This window comes from Sinocyclocheilus grahami, unplaced genomic scaffold, assembly GCF_001515645.1.
Source record: "Sinocyclocheilus grahami isolate Dianchi unplaced genomic scaffold, SAMN03320097.WGS_v1.1 scaffold1119.1, whole genome shotgun sequence".
Taxonomy (NCBI): Eukaryota; Metazoa; Chordata; class Actinopteri; order Cypriniformes; family Cyprinidae; genus Sinocyclocheilus; species Sinocyclocheilus grahami.
The window spans coordinates 21,630-38,930 of NW_015506298.1; the positions used below are offsets into that span (position 1 = coordinate 21,630).

The 17,301-nt window shown below is 40.3% G+C and overlaps 1 protein-coding gene across 1 annotated transcript in view; it reads left to right on the plus strand.

The window, feature by feature from the left end:
* The first annotated feature begins 11,363 nt into the window (after positions 1 to 11,363).
* LOC107566979 (gastrula zinc finger protein XlCGF26.1-like) overlaps positions 11,364 to 17,301 on the plus strand; it is an 8,858-nt gene continuing 2,920 nt past the window's right edge. The window contains exons 1-2 of the mRNA XM_016252558.1: positions 11,364 to 11,438; positions 12,091 to 12,405. Coding sequence (XP_016108044.1) covers positions 12,162 to 12,405 — 244 coding nt within the window. The 5' untranslated portion in view covers positions 11,364 to 11,438; positions 12,091 to 12,161. The remainder of the gene's footprint in view (positions 11,439 to 12,090; positions 12,406 to 17,301) is intronic.

Here is a 17,301-nt window from a genome sequence, read left to right on the forward strand (position 1 = left end):
ACAGCTCCGATCACAGCGTCCTCCATCCTCCTGTTGTTAATGTTGTTCTTCTTTGTTTCTGTTGTTGAACGCCGCGCACAAATGACGATGTTGTCGACCGGCTTACGTCACTTCTTAGTACACACTCTCAGTGCGAATGCAACCCTTTAAATGGTACTGGGAAATAGTTTGCGCAAAATCGTCCCAGTACTTTAGTACTGTACATTTAGTTCTGGAACTAAAGCGGTGCGAAAGGACCGCTGGCCGTGTTTATGTAGTTGCTGTTGAGACTGCTGGTTATTTGGTTCAGTAGTTGACATAATTCAGTATTGTTTGTTCTTTTCTGTCAATGAATTCCACTGTATGCAGCCAGTGCTACCCATCCCATTTGTAGTGTTATATCTTTTAATGGTTTTTATGATGCAAAATCTGACTTCAGTTTACAAGCAATACAAGTAACAGACACACACATTTTATTTGCACTTTTTAGTATGTTATTGTAGCTTGAGCATTCAAGCACCTTGTTTCTCATTGTTAAACTTGAATGTATTATTTTATTAGTGATGCTATTTTATTTATTTTATTGAAATTTATGTGTGTGTACTTCTAACATGTTTGGCTGGTAAAATAAATGTTGTAAATTCAAATCAGAGCATCTTCCGTGTCTGGAATGGATGTATTCTTGAGTCTATAAGGTAACAATAATATAATAAGATAACCTTGTTTGAAATGGGTTTGGCTAAAAGAAAATTTTGGTTTCGTCTATACTACTAGGTACTTAAACTATATTGACTGGGTTAAATAGAATTGGATTACTAAAAAGAGACTAAAATACAATTTTCATTGACTAAAACTAGACTAAATGTCATCAGTTTTCGTCGACTAAAACTACACGAAAATAGTCATGGATAATTCTGACTAAAATAAGACTAAAATGCTCAGACTTTTAGTTGACTGAAACTTGACTAGACTAAAAAGAGTATGAACGTGACTAAAACTAATAAAAACTAAAATGACAGCTTCACACAAAGACTAGACTAAAACTAAAATGAAAATAGGCCGCCAAAAACAACACTATTTGAATGCTTGGCCAAAGTGATGTGTCTTTAATCTAGATTTAAACAGAGAGAGTGTGTCTGAACCCTAAGCGTTATCAGGAAGGCTATTCCAGAGTTTGGGAGCCAATTGTGAAAAAGCTCTACCTCCTTTAGTGAATTTTGCGACCTTAGGGAAGGATTGGGATTAGGGAAGGGATGGATTGTAGCGAGGTAGAAGACTAGTTAGGTACGCAGGAGCTAACCCATCAAGGGCCTTATAGGTAAGTAATAATATTTTGTAACTGATACGGAACTTAATAGGTAGCCAGTGCAGAGACTGTAAAATTGGGGTAATATGATCATATTTTCTTGACCTGGTAAGGACTCTAACCGCTGCATTTTGGACTACCTGTAGCTTGTTTATTGAGGATGCAGGACAACCACCTAGCAATGCATTACAATAGTCCAGTCTAGAGGTCTGGACTAACTCGCTTTTCTGCATCAGAAACAGGTAACATGTTTCGTAACTTGGTAATGTTTCTAATATGGAAGAATGCTGGTTTTTGTAACATGGGAAATATGATTTTCAAAAGACAAGTTGCTATCTAATATAACACCCAGATTTTTGACTGTAGAGGAAGTAACAGTACATCCGTCTAGTTGCAAATTGTAATCCAAGATATTCTGTGTACTTTTGTCTTTTGGTCCAATAAGTAATATCTCTGTCTTATCCGAATTTAATAAGAGAAAATTATTGGTCATCCAATTTTATTTTAGATAATTTAGAGGTTTCATCTGGTCTTGTTGAGATATATAGTTGAGTATCATCAGCATAACAGTGGAAACTAATCCCGTATTTTCTAATTGTATATGGCCAAGGGGGAACATGTATATTGAAAATAGCAGAGGACCTAGGACAGATCCTTGTGGCACTCCATATTTTATGGTGATAATTGAGATGACTCCCCATTTAAATGAACAAAGGGGTAGCGATCAGACAGGTAGGATCTAAACCATCTTAAAGCCTGGTTTTGGGTTATGTTTCATGTTGTTCATGTTTTCATGTCTTTTATTTTGTAATTGTTTCACCCTGTTTGTGTCATGCTTCCCTTGCCCTCATGTATTCATGCCATTGGTTCTCTTGTTCATTGTGTCATGTTCTGATTGGTTGTCTTAGTCATGTGTCTTGTTTCCCATTGGGTTGTTCATGTAATGTGACCCTTCTTGTTTGATATAAGTAGCAATCATGTACCTTGTCGTGTATTGATGCTGTAACCCGCTGTCGGTGAATGCATTATTTGAATGCTTGGCCAAAGAGATGTGTCTTTAATCTAGATTTAAACAGAGAGAGTGTGTCTGAACCCTAAGCGTTATCAGGAAGGCTATTCCAGAGTTTGGGAGCCAATTGTGAAAAAGCTCTACCTCCTTTAGTGAATTTTGCGACCTTAGGGAAGGATTGGGATTAGGGAAGGGATGGATTGTAGCGAGGTAGAAGACTAGTTAGGTACGCAGGAGCTAACCCATCAAGGGCCTTATAGGTAAGTAATAATATTTTGTAACTGATACGGAACTTAATAGGTAGCCAGTGCAGAGACTGTAAAATTGGGGTAATATGATCATATTTTCTTGACCTGGTAAGGACTCTAACCGCTGCATTTTGGACTACCTGTAGCTTGTTTATTGAGGATGCAGGACAACCACCTAGCAATGCATTACAATAGTCCAGTCTAGAGGTCTGGACTAACTCGCTTTTCTGCATCAGAAACAGGTAACATGTTTCGTAACTTGGTAATGTTTCTAATATGGAAGAATGCTGGTTTTTGTAACATGGGAAATATGATTTTCAAAAGACAAGTTGCTATCTAATATAACACCCAGATTTTTGACTGTAGAGGAAGTAACAGTACATCCGTCTAGTTGCAAATTGTAATCCAAGATATTCTGTGTACTTTTGTCTTTTGGTCCAATAAGTAATATCTCTGTCTTATCCGAATTTAATAAGAGAAAATTATTGGTCATCCAATTTTATTTTAGATAATTTAGAGGTTTCATCTGGTCTTGTTGAGATATATAGTTGAGTATCATCAGCATAACAGTGGAAACTAATCCCGTATTTTCTAATTGTATATGGCCAAGGGGGAACATGTATATTGAAAATAGCAGAGGACCTAGGACAGATCCTTGTGGCACTCCATATTTTATGGTGATAATTGAGATGACTCCCCATTTAAATGAACAAAGGGGTAGCGATCAGACAGGTAGGATCTAAACCATCTTAAAGCCTGGTTTTGGGTTATGTTTCATGTTGTTCATGTTTTCATGTCTTTTATTTTGTAATTGTTTCACCCTGTTTGTGTCATGCTTCCCTTGCCCTCATGTATTCATGCCATTGGTTCTCTTGTTCATTGTGTCATGTTCTGATTGGTTGTCTTAGTCATGTGTCTTGTTTCCCATTGGGTTGTTCATGTAATGTGACCCTTCTTGTTTGATATAAGTAGCCATCATGTACCTTGTCGTGTATTGATGCTGTAACCCGCTGTCGGTGAGTCTAGTCTTTGTGCCTCATCAAATCTGTTCATGCCTAGTCAAGTCTGTTCATGCCTCGTCAAGTCTGTGTATATTGTTTGGATCACACTTGTAAATAAACTGCACTTGGGTTCTCACTTCAACTCACCTTCAGTGGACTGAATCGTTACAGAATACACAACCCCAAAATTAACCCAGCAGATCATCTTGTTCGCCTCCGTCAAGGCAATCGCTCCATTGAGGATTATGTTCAGGACTTTTGTGGAAAATCTGTTCATGCCTAGTCAAGTCTGTTCATGCCTCGTCAAGTCTGTGTATATTGTTTGGATCACACTTGTAAATAAACTGCACTTGGGTTCTCACTTCAACTCACCTTCAGTGGACTGAATCGTTACAGAATACACAACCCCAAAATTAACCCAGCAGATCATCTTGTTCGCCTCCGTCAAGGCAATCGCTCTATTGAGGATTATGTTCAGGACTTTTGTGGACTCTATCACCAAGTGGATTTTAAGGAAACATTCCTTAAGGACATTTTCCGTTATGGTTTGGACAAAAATGTATCTTGGTTAATGCCACGTAATACCCTACACTGGTCACTAGAACAATATATAGACTTTGCTCTGCAGTTGAGTGGATCTGCTTTCACTGTGGGTGTCATGGAGGAGGAACATGACACTTCCCCAAAACCTGTTCACGTCATGCCTGCCAAGCCAAGGTCTGCTCACATCATGTCTGCCAAGCCACAGCCTGCTCACGTCATGCCTCCTACTCCAGGGTCTGCTCACGTCACGCCTGCCAAGCCACAGTCTGCACACGTCATGCCCGCTACTCCAGGACCTGCTCACATCATGCCAGTTAAGTTACAGTTTACTCATGTCATATCTACCAAGTCAAAGCCTGATCACCTCATGTCTGCCAAGCCAGAGTCTGCTAACATCATGTCTGCTACTCTTCACGTCACGTCTGCCAAGTCAGAGCTTGCTCGCGTCATGCCAGCACATCAAGAGATTCTTCACAACATGGTCACCATTCAAGAGCTTCATCGCAAGATGGCCGCCACACAAGAGTCTCTTCGCAAAATGGCCACCCTTCTAGAGTATCATCACGTCTCAACTGTTCTTCCAGAGTCTCGTCACGACATGGCATTTCAGAGTCTACTCACGTTATGCCTGAGTCCCCGGCCAAGATGGCCGCCACGCCTGAGTCCCCGGCCAAGATGGCCGCCACGCCTGAGTCGGACGCGGAGCTTGGGCCAAGACTGAAAAGACTGATAGCTAGCGTGATGGACTTACCACTGATGTCGGTGAGAGCTGCAGGCATCCTGTTGACGTCAGTGCTCTCAAGCCCAGCCATATTAGAGGTCCTGCCACACTCTGCTGCTCTTCCTGTAATGGCGGTCACCATTTTGAGCATGTGGGCTGCACACTGCACTCCAGCGTCCTCTCCTGTCTATGAATCTGCTCCTGAGGCCTTTCCTGTCCATGAATCTGCCCCAGTGGCTTCTCCTGCCTATGAGTCTGTCTCAGAGCTCTCTCCTATCCACGAGTCTGCTCCAAGGGCCATTCCTGTGCCTCCAGAGGTGGCGGCATCCGCTGCAGAACCTCCTGAGGTGGTGGCGTCCGCTTCCGAACTCACTGCCTGCCCTGTCACGGCCACAGAGGCCGTTCACGAACTCACAGACTGTCTTGTCACGGCCACGGAGTCCGTTCACGAACTCACGGTCTTTCCTGTCATAGCCATGGAGGCCGTTCTTGAACTCCCTGTCTGTCCTGTCACGGGCACGGAGTCCGTTCACGAACTCACGGTCTTTCCTGTCATGGCCATGGAGGCCGTTCTTGAACTCATTGTCTGTCCTGTCACGGCCATGGAGGCCGTTCATGAACTCACTGTCTGTCCTGCCACGGCCAAGGAGGCCATTCAAGAATTCTCTACTTGTTCTATCTCAGTCAAGTGGTCTGTCCATGTCTCTGCTCCACCATGGCTTCTTGCTCTGCCGTCACCACCCGGCCGCCCTGCTCTGCCTGCACTGCCATGGCTGCCCGCTCTGTCTGCTCCGCCATGGCCCCCCGCTCTGCCTGCTCCGCCATGGCTCCCTGCTCTGCCTGTTCCGCTTCATGGGCCTGGCCCTCCATCCCTCCCCCTGTTCCGCCTTCGCTCTACCACCCTCCTGGACTTGTTGGGTTTTATTTGTATTTGTTTGGGCATCTGGAGCTGCCCTTAGAGGGGGGATATGTAATGTGGGGTTTGGGTTTTGTTTCATGTTGTTCATGTTTTCATGTCTTTTATTTTGTAATTGTCAAACACACCTGAACTAGTTAATCAAGGTCTTACTAGGCATGCTAGAAACTTCCAGACAGGTGTGTTGTGGCAAGCTGGAGCTAAACTCTGCAGGACACCGGCCCTCCAGGACCAAGTTTGGAGACCCCTGGGATAAATAAAGAGATTGCTGGTGAACATCAGGACAACACAGGGAAAACTAGGTCATACAATGGGGCAAACATGACAGAACAGGTATATCAAACAGGTATATCAACCCCGTTAATCTTTCTTGTTATTTTTGGAAAGAATGTTCCATTCTCAAGCTTTTGGGAGAAGTCAGAACATGCATTTTGGCATTTCCCCAGCCAGCTAACATCGAAATCAAGGAATTTGTAATTACAGTCTACAAGGCCTTGAAGCAGCACACTGTACCAATCTTTACAGATGTGGAGGTCAGGGTGCTGTGCTGAAGGAGCAATAATGGTGATACATGTGCCATCTATGGCACCCCCACACATGTGGAAAATGTATTTCGTGGAGCGGGGCATAAAGCATCCACTGAAGGGTAATTATAACAGCATAAAAGATTAGAATATGAAGCCCCAATCTCATTTGTACCCCTTACCCCTATCCCTCTGTTACGTAAAGAGGTAGCGTGTCTCGATTCTCTTTTGGTTTGAGGGGTCGGGGTTGTCAAGGAAGTGTGAACATAGGACTCAAATGCAGAGGATTTGTGAACAGAGTTTATTAAGCTTTGGGAAAAACAACCTCCAAAGTAAGTGACACACGTGAACCGAATGTGGGAGCTCCAGAATTGTTTGTACAGTATCCAGCGGACAACACAGGCTGTGGAGACCACCCAAGATTCAGCACCCACACAGGATGGGGAACGAGTCGAGACCAAGAGAACAGCGAGGGAAAACGATCAGCTGCAAATCACACACAGAGCAGTTCCACAAACACATGATACGAAACACATATGATCTACTGACAAAAAGGGGCAGAAACAGCAGAGAATATAAAGGAAACGGGAACAAGTGACAGGTGAGGAAATTCAGCTCGTGATCTGTGCGCACCTGCACTGCAACATCAGCACTGACTACCCAGAGGCCTGTTTCAGAAAGTGACAACTCTTGAGTATGTTAACCCTGAAATGAGGGAAACTGGGTTTTTGGTTTCAGAATGGAAGGTTTGTCAAACCCGAGAAAGCAGGGTAAGTCGAGCCTGTTTCATAGTAATTTACTCTGTGAACCTAACCTGGTCAGGAGCCGGTTTTCTTCATTAAACTCATTTCGGTCTCCTGCCCCTTTTTAAAGCGTAAGCGATGTTTAAATACCTCATTCATTCACGCTGCAAAAATGAATTTTTTAGTGAGTATTTTGGAATCTAAAATAAGTGCATTTTACTTAAAACAAGAAAAATAATCTTAATGCAAATGGACACAAAATTATTTTTCTTACCCCATTGGCAGATAATTAGCAAAATAAGAAAAATACACTTACAAGACTAAATACCTCATGTAATTTTTCTTGTGTAGAAAATGCATCTTGATTTAAGAATCTTTAGATATTTTACAACAAGGCAAAAATACTAATTAAGAAGAGCATATTTTTGCTGTGCTGGTACATTCATTCATTGCACATTTTTTCGTCATGTAGACACTGTAAAAGTAACAAAAACGGCATGTCCTTTCATACAGGATCTTGTAGATGAGGAGGCTACAATAATTTGTATGGAGTTATAATTACATCGGGAGAGGATTATTTAGATTTTTTTGCCATATCCGCATTCCAGGACCAAGTTTGGAGACCCCTGGGATAAATAAAGAGATTGCTGGTGAAAAACAGGACAACACAGGGAAAACTAGGTCATACAATGGGGCAAACATGACAGAACAGGTATATCAAACAGGTATATCAACCCCGTTAATCTTTCTTGTTATTTTTGGAAAGAATGTTCCATTCTCAAGCTTTTGGGAGAAGTCAGAACATGCATTTTGGCATTTCCCCAGCCAGCTAACATCGAAGTCAAGGAATTTGTAATTACAGTCTACAAGGCCTTGAAGCAGCACACTGTACCAATCTTTACAGATGTGGAGGTCAGGGTGCTGTACTGAAGGAGCAATAATGGTGATACGTGTGCCATCTATGGCACCCCCACACATGTGGAAAATGTCTTTCGTGGAGTGGGGCATAAAGCATCCACTGAAGGGTAATTATAACAGCATAAAAGATTAGAATATGAAGCCCCAATCTCATTTGTACCCCTTACCCCTATCCCTCTGTCACGTGAAGGGGTAGCGTGTCTCGATTCTCTTTTGGTTTGAGGGGTCAGGGCTGTCAAGGAAGTGTGAACATAGGACTCAAATGCAGAGGATTTGTGAACAGAGTTTATTAAGCTTAGGGAAAAACAACCTCCAAAGTAAGTGACACACGTGAACCGAATGTGGGAGCTCCAGAATTGTTTGTACAGTATCCAGCGGACAACACAGGCTGTGGAGACCACCCAAGATTCAGCGACCCACACAGGATGGGGAACGAGTCGAGACCAAGAGAACAGCGAGGGAAAACGATCAGCTGCAAATCACACACAGAGCAGTTCCACAAACACATGATACGAAACACATATGATCTACTGACAAAAAGGGGCAGAAACAGCAGAGAATATAAAGGAAACGGGAACAAGTGACAGGTGAGGAAATTCAGCTCGTGATCTGTGCGCACCTGCACTGCAACATCAGCACTGACTACCCAGAGGCCTGTTTCAGAAAGTGAAAACTATTGAGTATGTTAACCCTGAAATGAGGGAAACTGGGTTTTTGGTTTCAGAATGGAAGGTTTGTCAAACCCGAGAAAGCAGGGTAAGTCGAGCCTGTTTCATAGTAATTTACTCTGTGAACCTAACCTGGTCAGGAGCAGGTTTTCTTCATTAAACTCATTTCGGTCTCCTGCCCCTTTTTAAAGCGTAAGCGATGTTTAAATACCTCATTCATTCACGCTGCAAAAATGAATTTTTTAGTGAGTATTTTGGAATCTAAAACAAGTGCATTTTACTTAAAACAAGAAAAATAATCTTAATGCAAATGGACACAAAATTATTTTTCTTACCCCATTGGCAGATAATTAGCAAAATAAGAAAAATACACTTACAAGACTAAATACCTCATGTAATTTTTCTTGTGTAGAAAATGCATCTTGATTTAAGAATCTTTAGATATTTTACAACAAGGCAAAAATACTAAGTAAGAAGAGCATATTTTTGCTGTGCTGGTACATTCATTCATTGCACATTTTTTCGTCATGTAGACACTGTAAAAGTAACAAAAACGGCATGTCCTTTCATACAGGATCTTGTAGATGAGGAGGCTACAATAATTCGTATGGAGTTATAATTACATCGGGAGAGGATTATTTAGATTTTTTTGCCATATCCGCATGCATATTTATTTGAGCGGTACCATTTTTAAATGGTAATTTTCTATAACATCAGGGATGCAGAGCACATCCGTACATGCAGAGCGGTGAGGAAAGTGTGTCTCGCTCTCACGCTCTTTCTTATAATATTTGTAGTTTTATGAGCACAAACCCATGAAAAATGAAGCTGATTACTGTATGGAACGGAAGGATGCCAGATGGACGGGTTGTTGGAGATATATGCTGTAACCACCACAGCTGTTAAATTTATTTGCACATCTTTATTTCCTACAAATACAAAAGCAACAATTATTCCTATTCTTGTTGGATTTTAATAATCTTCCAATACTTGGTATTGTGGCCATTCCTCTTCATCTGTTCTTCATTATTTTTCCAAGCCTTCTTGCTGTTGGCTGAGTAGAAGTCAAATGTTAATTTAATTACTCTAATTAAGAAATGCAACAGTTTGGATTAGAGACCATTTAATTATGTGAAAAGAGCATTAGACTTTGTGGAAAAAGCTGCTGCGCACTGAAATAGACACTGAATGATATTTATTTAATATGTCAAATGTTTGTAAAGTCATGTAGATTACACTCATGAAACTGTTATGCTTAAAGCATTAACTGATTGAATTTTTAATAATTTACCGTTCAGCCAGTTTTTACCTCTGCTATTATAACAGTGATCAAGAATTAAAGTTACTGTTAGAAAACACTCTCTGTCTGTATTGGTTCCAGATGTTTTCACCCTCCTTTTCTTCTCTCCCTCTCTGCTCGCCCTCCCTGTACAGCGCAATGTTGTCTCTCTCTGATTCCCCCCTCCTCCATCTGTTCTCTCTCTCTTGTATTATGTTTTAATATCTCTTACTCATATTCGAGGTACACATGCGCACATGTATGCATTAGCTTTTCTGGGTTCAAATGAGGACACGCTAGCTAGGACTCCAAGGTAATGGGGTTCGTGCTGAACTATGGAGATAGTTCAGCATCCTTCGCCAAGTTTATTCCTAATATGTCCATATTTTCCTGTACATGTGGCCATTTTATATAACACATATTCTTGGCCAAAATCCTATATGTATGTCATCTATATCCTCATTGGTTAAAGGGTTGAAACTCCCCTCGACATATGCCTATATAATATCTTTGTATCTATGAATAAAGTTGAAGTATTGAGAATACAATTTGATGTATGTTTTCTTGCTTCCCGGCCGTTATACACTTTAAGGGACTGAGAATTTTCCAGGTGGCAAAGAGAATCTATAGGGACCTTTGTTAATTACTGACAGTTACGTATTGACTCGGAAGTATGCAGACGTCTTTTTGTTGGTGCTGTTGCCATGGTGAATCATAATTTCGGAGCTCCATTGATCATGGCTTTTCATAGTCGTAGTGCATGCGCTAAACTCAGAGTCAATCTACTCAGAGTCGACTGAACTAACACAATTTAACTGTTCTGAACCCAAAAACTCAATTTAACTGTTCTGAACCCGAAAACTCAATTCAGCTGTTCTGAACCCGAAAACGGGTAAGTCAACTCAGACTTCAAGTTTCAACTTGGAGTTGGTTGAATCTCCTTATTGCTACAGCAGCAACATGGCTGCCCAAGCGAACAAGGAGACCCATAAATATTTTACCATTAATAAGGTTTTTAACGACAAATAATCATTTGTTTTATGTTACATTTAATCTTGTGTTCATATTTAGGGGGTCATCATGTTCCCCAGCCTAACACTCACAGTATTACTGGGTTAATACTATAAGACATCATATAATAATATAAATACAATACCTATGCAACAGTTACATAAATGCCCATATTAGGCTTCTCCAGCAAATGAAAAAAAAAAAACATTAGTATATTATTATTATTATAACATAATATTACATACAAATCTTGACAAAAATACATGAATAATAAATAAATACATGTGGAAATAAATAATTGTGGAAATAAATGCTGACAGAAATATTTGAGTAAATAAACACATGTGAAAATGAATAAACGTGGAAATAACAGAATGTATCAATTAATTCATGTCAAAAAGGAAATGAAAGTATAAATACTCATTTAGTTGTTTTATTTTGTTTAGTCAGCTTCCATATCAAAGATGCATGTTTTGCCTTGCAGCGCGTGAACGGGACTTTTATTTTGGTCTGGTGGCGTGAGGTCACAAGGCTGCGCCGCGCTCCTGCGTCTGAGTTTCAGCTGAAAAAAGGTTTGTGTTTTTAATCATCTAAAGCGTTTAAATCGATACAACACGTTCAGTATACTTTATAGTTTTTGCAAGCGATGTAAAGTTAATTAACTATTATTGAATGTTACATTGTAATACCTTATCTAACATTAATGGATGTTATTTTGTGTAAATAAAGCGCATTTAGTAACAGAAACGGTGCGCCTCATTTCGCTCCCTATGTAGTGAATCAGTTCATCCTAAACACGAATCAGTCACTGGCGAGCAGTGATGAGAGAAACTGAGCTTTTCGAAACTCCGAGTCAATTGAATCAAATGCTTCAGAAAAAGATTCACTGTTTTGAATCGTTCGAATCCCCGCGCGCTGAATCTCATCTGCTCAAAACAAACAGACACAAACATGTGTAATGACAACTTTTACAAACTATATAATTGAAAGCGTGAAATATACTAATCATTAAATACCTAATATTAATCAAAACTAAATAGCAAGTGTTGACTTTTGTTCTTTTAGTCATGTTTATTATCATTATTTTTGAGTGTTTTTAGCTAACCAGGTCATTTAAGTCCTTACTAGTGCGCTGACTACTGAACTAGGGAGCTGATTGAGACGCACCCAGAGAATTAGTTTGCATTTATTTTTCTTTCTGCTAATTATTCTGGTCTTAAACAGGACAAAGTGTCCAAACACAGGAAAAACTCCCGGTGAAGCAACTGAGATCCACGTGACACACTGTTATAAAGATGGAGTTTATTAAAGATGAGAATGAAGACATGAAGAATGAAGAAACATTCAGAGTCAAACATGAAGATACTGAGGAACAAACAGAGATGGAGTTTATTAAAGAGGAGAGTGAAGACATGAAGAATGAAGAAACATTCAGAGTCAAACATGAAGATACTGAGGAACAAACAGAGATGGTGTTTAATAAAGATGAAAGTGAAGAAGCTGTCAGAGTCAAACATGAAGATACTGAGGAACAAACAGGTTGGTTTTCATTCTCAAAGCTGAACTATTTTGTCCTTTACATATTTATTTGCCATTGCCATGTGTCATGCCCTTTTATTTTTTAAAGGATTTCAGCGTCAAACCCTTTAGCGGAGTTCAGCGGATTTTTTTCTCCAGGCTGTTTTCTACTCTTATTTTAGTGCTCTGATGTAAACACTACATTTAAAGAGTCGTGTCTCATTTAATTCTTCATTGTAAATGCCCACTGCTAGGATTGAGTAACGTGTTATTGTAAAATGTTATTAATTGGTTAGTTGCAGAAATAAAAGGTCAGTGTCAATGATGGACAGATTGCTAAAAACAGATTGGTCCTTGAGGTAATCGCAGTGTATCATTCTCCAATATGGTTTATCTGTATTAAAGGTGATTTTCTCTCAACTTCACCTTTTCTGCCGACACCGACTCAGAAAACACTTAAAAAAAAAAAAGAAATTAAAATATCTCCTTTCTATTTTTACAACACATCCATAGTCATTATTTTTTTCCAGTGCTTTGCAGCAAGCTTTATGAATGAATGAAAACTAATATCTAACATATAACTAAGCAAAACACATATATATATACAGAATGAAACAAAGTAAGGAAAAGAGAGAGAGAGTAAAAGAATGGCAGCATTTCACATCAATTTTAGACACAACATTTGAGAAACATCAGAGAATCAAAAATCACCTTAAAAGGGGCTGAAGAGGACTCCAGTGGCAACCTGTGAAGCTCTGGTGAACTCCATGCCCAAGAGGGTTAAGGCAGTGCTGGAAAATAATGGTGGGCGCACAAAATATTGACACTTTGGGCCCAATTTGGACATTTTCACTTGTGTATTAACTTTTGTGGCCAGCGGTTTAGACATTAATGGCTGTGTTGAGTTATTTTGAGGGGACAGTAAATTTACAAAGTAAAGTAGTGAGTGTACAGCTAGTATAACATTGTAGCAAAGTGTAATTTCTTCAGTGTTGTCACATGAAAAGATATAATAAAATATTTACAAAAATGTGAGGGGTGTACTCACTTCTGTGAGATACTGTGTGTGTGTATATTTTGATTAAAGAGAACATATTAGATTTAATATGGGCTGCTTTTGGTGTTTGGCACCATTTTGTGTTTCAAGAATAAGGTCCAAGGTTAAGAATACGTTAGAAGTTACTTAAAAGTAAAATGTTTTTCTCTATTTAACATTACAATAGTGAAAGACAACTTCCCTTATTGATTACGTCTTCCCTCAGGTAGATTAGCCTACATGTTTTCTTGTGCGGCTGGATGTTGGAGTCGTGAAAAATAATCACGTTGTTTGCATTCACCAAAACAGATTAGCTCAAAACAAAAAAAACACTGATGGTGATGGTAAATTGCCGTTAGCGTGAGTCCCGCTCGTTGTGAAGTGGGAGCGACCAGTCGACAGAGTATTGCGCTTTGTCTTAAGCCTTTATTGAACAGTTATGTTCACGAATGTGATTTACTTGACGCATAATAATCATGCGTGTGAGGGTGCTGTGACTGGATGATGACAGGTGTCGGTGATCATTCTCAAGTGTCGTGATCAGCGTAGCAGTCAATAAACGGGACAAGGGAGGTCACATACGAGACAAATCAATTAGGCCCAGAATGCGGAATGTCCCGGATAATACGGGACAGTTGGCAATCCATGAGGTGCCATGTAAATGTATTTTTACAGATGTGAGAAACAATTACCGTCGGAACAGGGCTTAAGATGTTGAGAGGTTATGGAATTCTGAAGCAAATATTGATCCTAAGTCAAATAGCCCTGGAAAAGCATTAGCTTATGGCGTATATGTGCATATAGACCTGATTATACCACTCATCTAAGACTGCATTTACACAGCAGATCTGGATGCCCAAATTTGATTTTTTGACTATATATATATTAAAAGTGACCCATATCTGATATCTGCATTTACATTACACAGGCTTAACTTGACGTGGCTCAATTATGTGTCTAATGCATTAGACAGTGATAATAAGGGTATGTTCACACTTGTAGTTCGGTTCTCTTGGTTCGTTTGCTCTGGACCAAAAAGGAAAATGATATATTTGTTCCTGGTCTGCTTAGCGTTCACACTGGCATTTTTAACAGCGAACCTAAAGATACCGAACCTAAAGGCATAATGATACGTTCACAACCTGATTGGTCGGATTGAATGACGTATATATTTGGTGGCGGAACTCACCGAACACCCCAAACAAAAGCTGTGTTCAACTTAAAGCGGCGCTGCGCGGACCGATCGGTGTATGACATCAAAGTACCCATTCACCGATCGGTCTGCTCTGCACCGCTTTGTCGAACTCACCTAATGCCGTCTGCTGGACTGCGCGCTGCGTGTACTTATGATTTTTTTTCACCACTTGCGAATTCACGAAGAGCTCATAAAAGGCACTTTACCTCCTTGTTGCTCCACGTTTGCCCTCTGCTCCTTTTGTTTTGGATACACCACTCGTTCCATGTCGTCAAATCATGTCGCATCTTGTCATTACTTCCTGTTTTTAGTTCATTTAGAAGTATTTGGTCCATGTTGCCTTCATATTTCATTCGTACTGCACCAGAGTTAGAAGCGGACCGAGACCCGTCTTTTTAGCGGTCTCGGTCCGCTTGTTTGGTGCGCACCAGGGTTCGGGTGGCAGCGTTCACACTTACTCAAACGAACCGCACTAATGAGAGCAATCACACCAGTTTGTTTTAATCGAACCAAACATGACAAGTGTGAACACACCCTAAAAGACCAAACTCTGCACACACTATTAATAAAGCATACTTTGTATATGTGGCAGATGAGAATTGCAGAAGGGCAACAGAACTAAAAGCCCAAATACGACCGACTACGCCACCCCAAGTTTGATTACAGGGGAATTACTCTAACAAGAATAAAGCTCACAGGTTCAGTTCAGTGGGGTCAGGTATGAGACACAAATTATACAAAAGATTTGTTTATTTACCAATAATAAAAACACAAAGATGCACTACACAGTACATCACAAACCCTAACAAAAAATAATATATGAGAATAATTCACAAACGACAATACACATTACAAACGATACACAGCTTGGGGATCGGCATCCAGCTCTTCTCAGGAATAGGTCCCAAAACTCTCCTATCTAGAATAAAGAGAGTTTAAGCACAACAAAATCCACATTCACCACACGTGCACGCAAGCACAGACACACTGCACTCCGCACAACCCGCAGCAATGCCAGCAGCGAATTGAAATTACAGCAGTCTGTCAGCCCACCATAACGTGCTCTAGGCATCGAAAGAAAAACCTGCAAACACATACGAGAAACAAAAAAAAGTTACTAACAAAACACTTACCTCATACACAATGTGCCACAATTAAAAGGCCATACCTCCGTAAATGACGACCGCCACACGGATTTACACACTTAAGGAACAAGGCACCTGTTTATTACACGCCCTGCATTTCCTCAGTCCACTAAAATAAAAAATAAGGTTCGTGTCATCCAAAATAAACAGCCACAAGCCACCGTATCCCTAGCAGCTTACAGCTCTTACCTCTCGGGCACGATACACATGCAAACAGAACCGGTAACACTTAGATGACGCACATCCGGGTGGCACATGTTTCCCTTTTTATACCAGTACTTTAACAAGACTTTCTCCAATTTACTAATTAACTAGTGCTCAACCTCCTATATAATCAATGCATCCTGCCACATATAGAAAAGCAGATGAGATTTCACCCGAATGAATGGAGTCTCCACAACAGTTAGCAAAAGATAAAAGCACTCGTCTGTGCACGAGCCACCGTCACTGATAACAGTGGCAACGAGCACTCAGCATGATTTTAAAAGCAACACATTTCAGCGCCAGATCGCCTTATTTAACGCAAACAAACAAAATTAATACTCTGCTAGTTAACTAGAGATGTTTCATTTGTAATGGATATATCTGTACTTCGAGATGTTTCAAAAACATTTGACATCTAACTCGCATTAACAGGGCAATATCCAATCTGTCCGAGTTTAAATGCGGCCTAATAGCGTTAGAAGAGAGGTGTAGCCACAATCACTTTAATAACTTTAATAAGCAGTTTCTGCCTTTTCCAGAAGAGGGCTGTGTCTTTACAACACCAAATAAAACAACTGCATGTGTTTTAAAGCCTTGTCAGTTTAAACTCCTGATGCATGGTTTTCTAACCGCACACATATGAAGTGGAAGCACAGAAAGCCGACTATCAAACGGCACATCACTTGAGTATTAAACCAAGTTCTCTTACGCGCATGGCCGGATATACCATTGGGCTTGAGTGGGCTGCAGCCCATGGGCCCCACATTGTAGGGGGCCCCACCTTTGCCCGTTTACCTTTGTTTGATTTGTTCGTTATATGGCAGTCAGAATTGAGAAATTATTAGCCGCATTTCCACTGCGCACGCAAGATCTAAACGGGCTAGCCGGGGCTACAGCTTACAACTACGACCCTTCGAGGCCACAATCAAACAGCATAAACTAGTATTTATGATTATTTCACATAGAAGAAGGACACACATATTGAATCGCGTCTGGACGATTGGTTTATCACATGGCTACTTTAAACAGCTCCATTAAGCCTTTAGCTCCAAAGAACGCACATTTAGAAAGATAATAAATTATCAAATGTTCAAACCTCATTTCTTTACAGAGGATGATTCTATATTACTATATTAATGTTGCACTAAATTATGCGATCATCTGATGAGTTTTGAGTGCTCTCTCTCGTTTTACTGCCATTACACATAGTGGGGAAGAAATGTCATCAAAATGATTTTAAATGAAAAATAGCAATTTATTGAGTGTCTGTTTTTATACACATAGGCTAAGTCCTATATCATAGGCATAGCTATCACACAAACAAGAGTCCTGTTTTT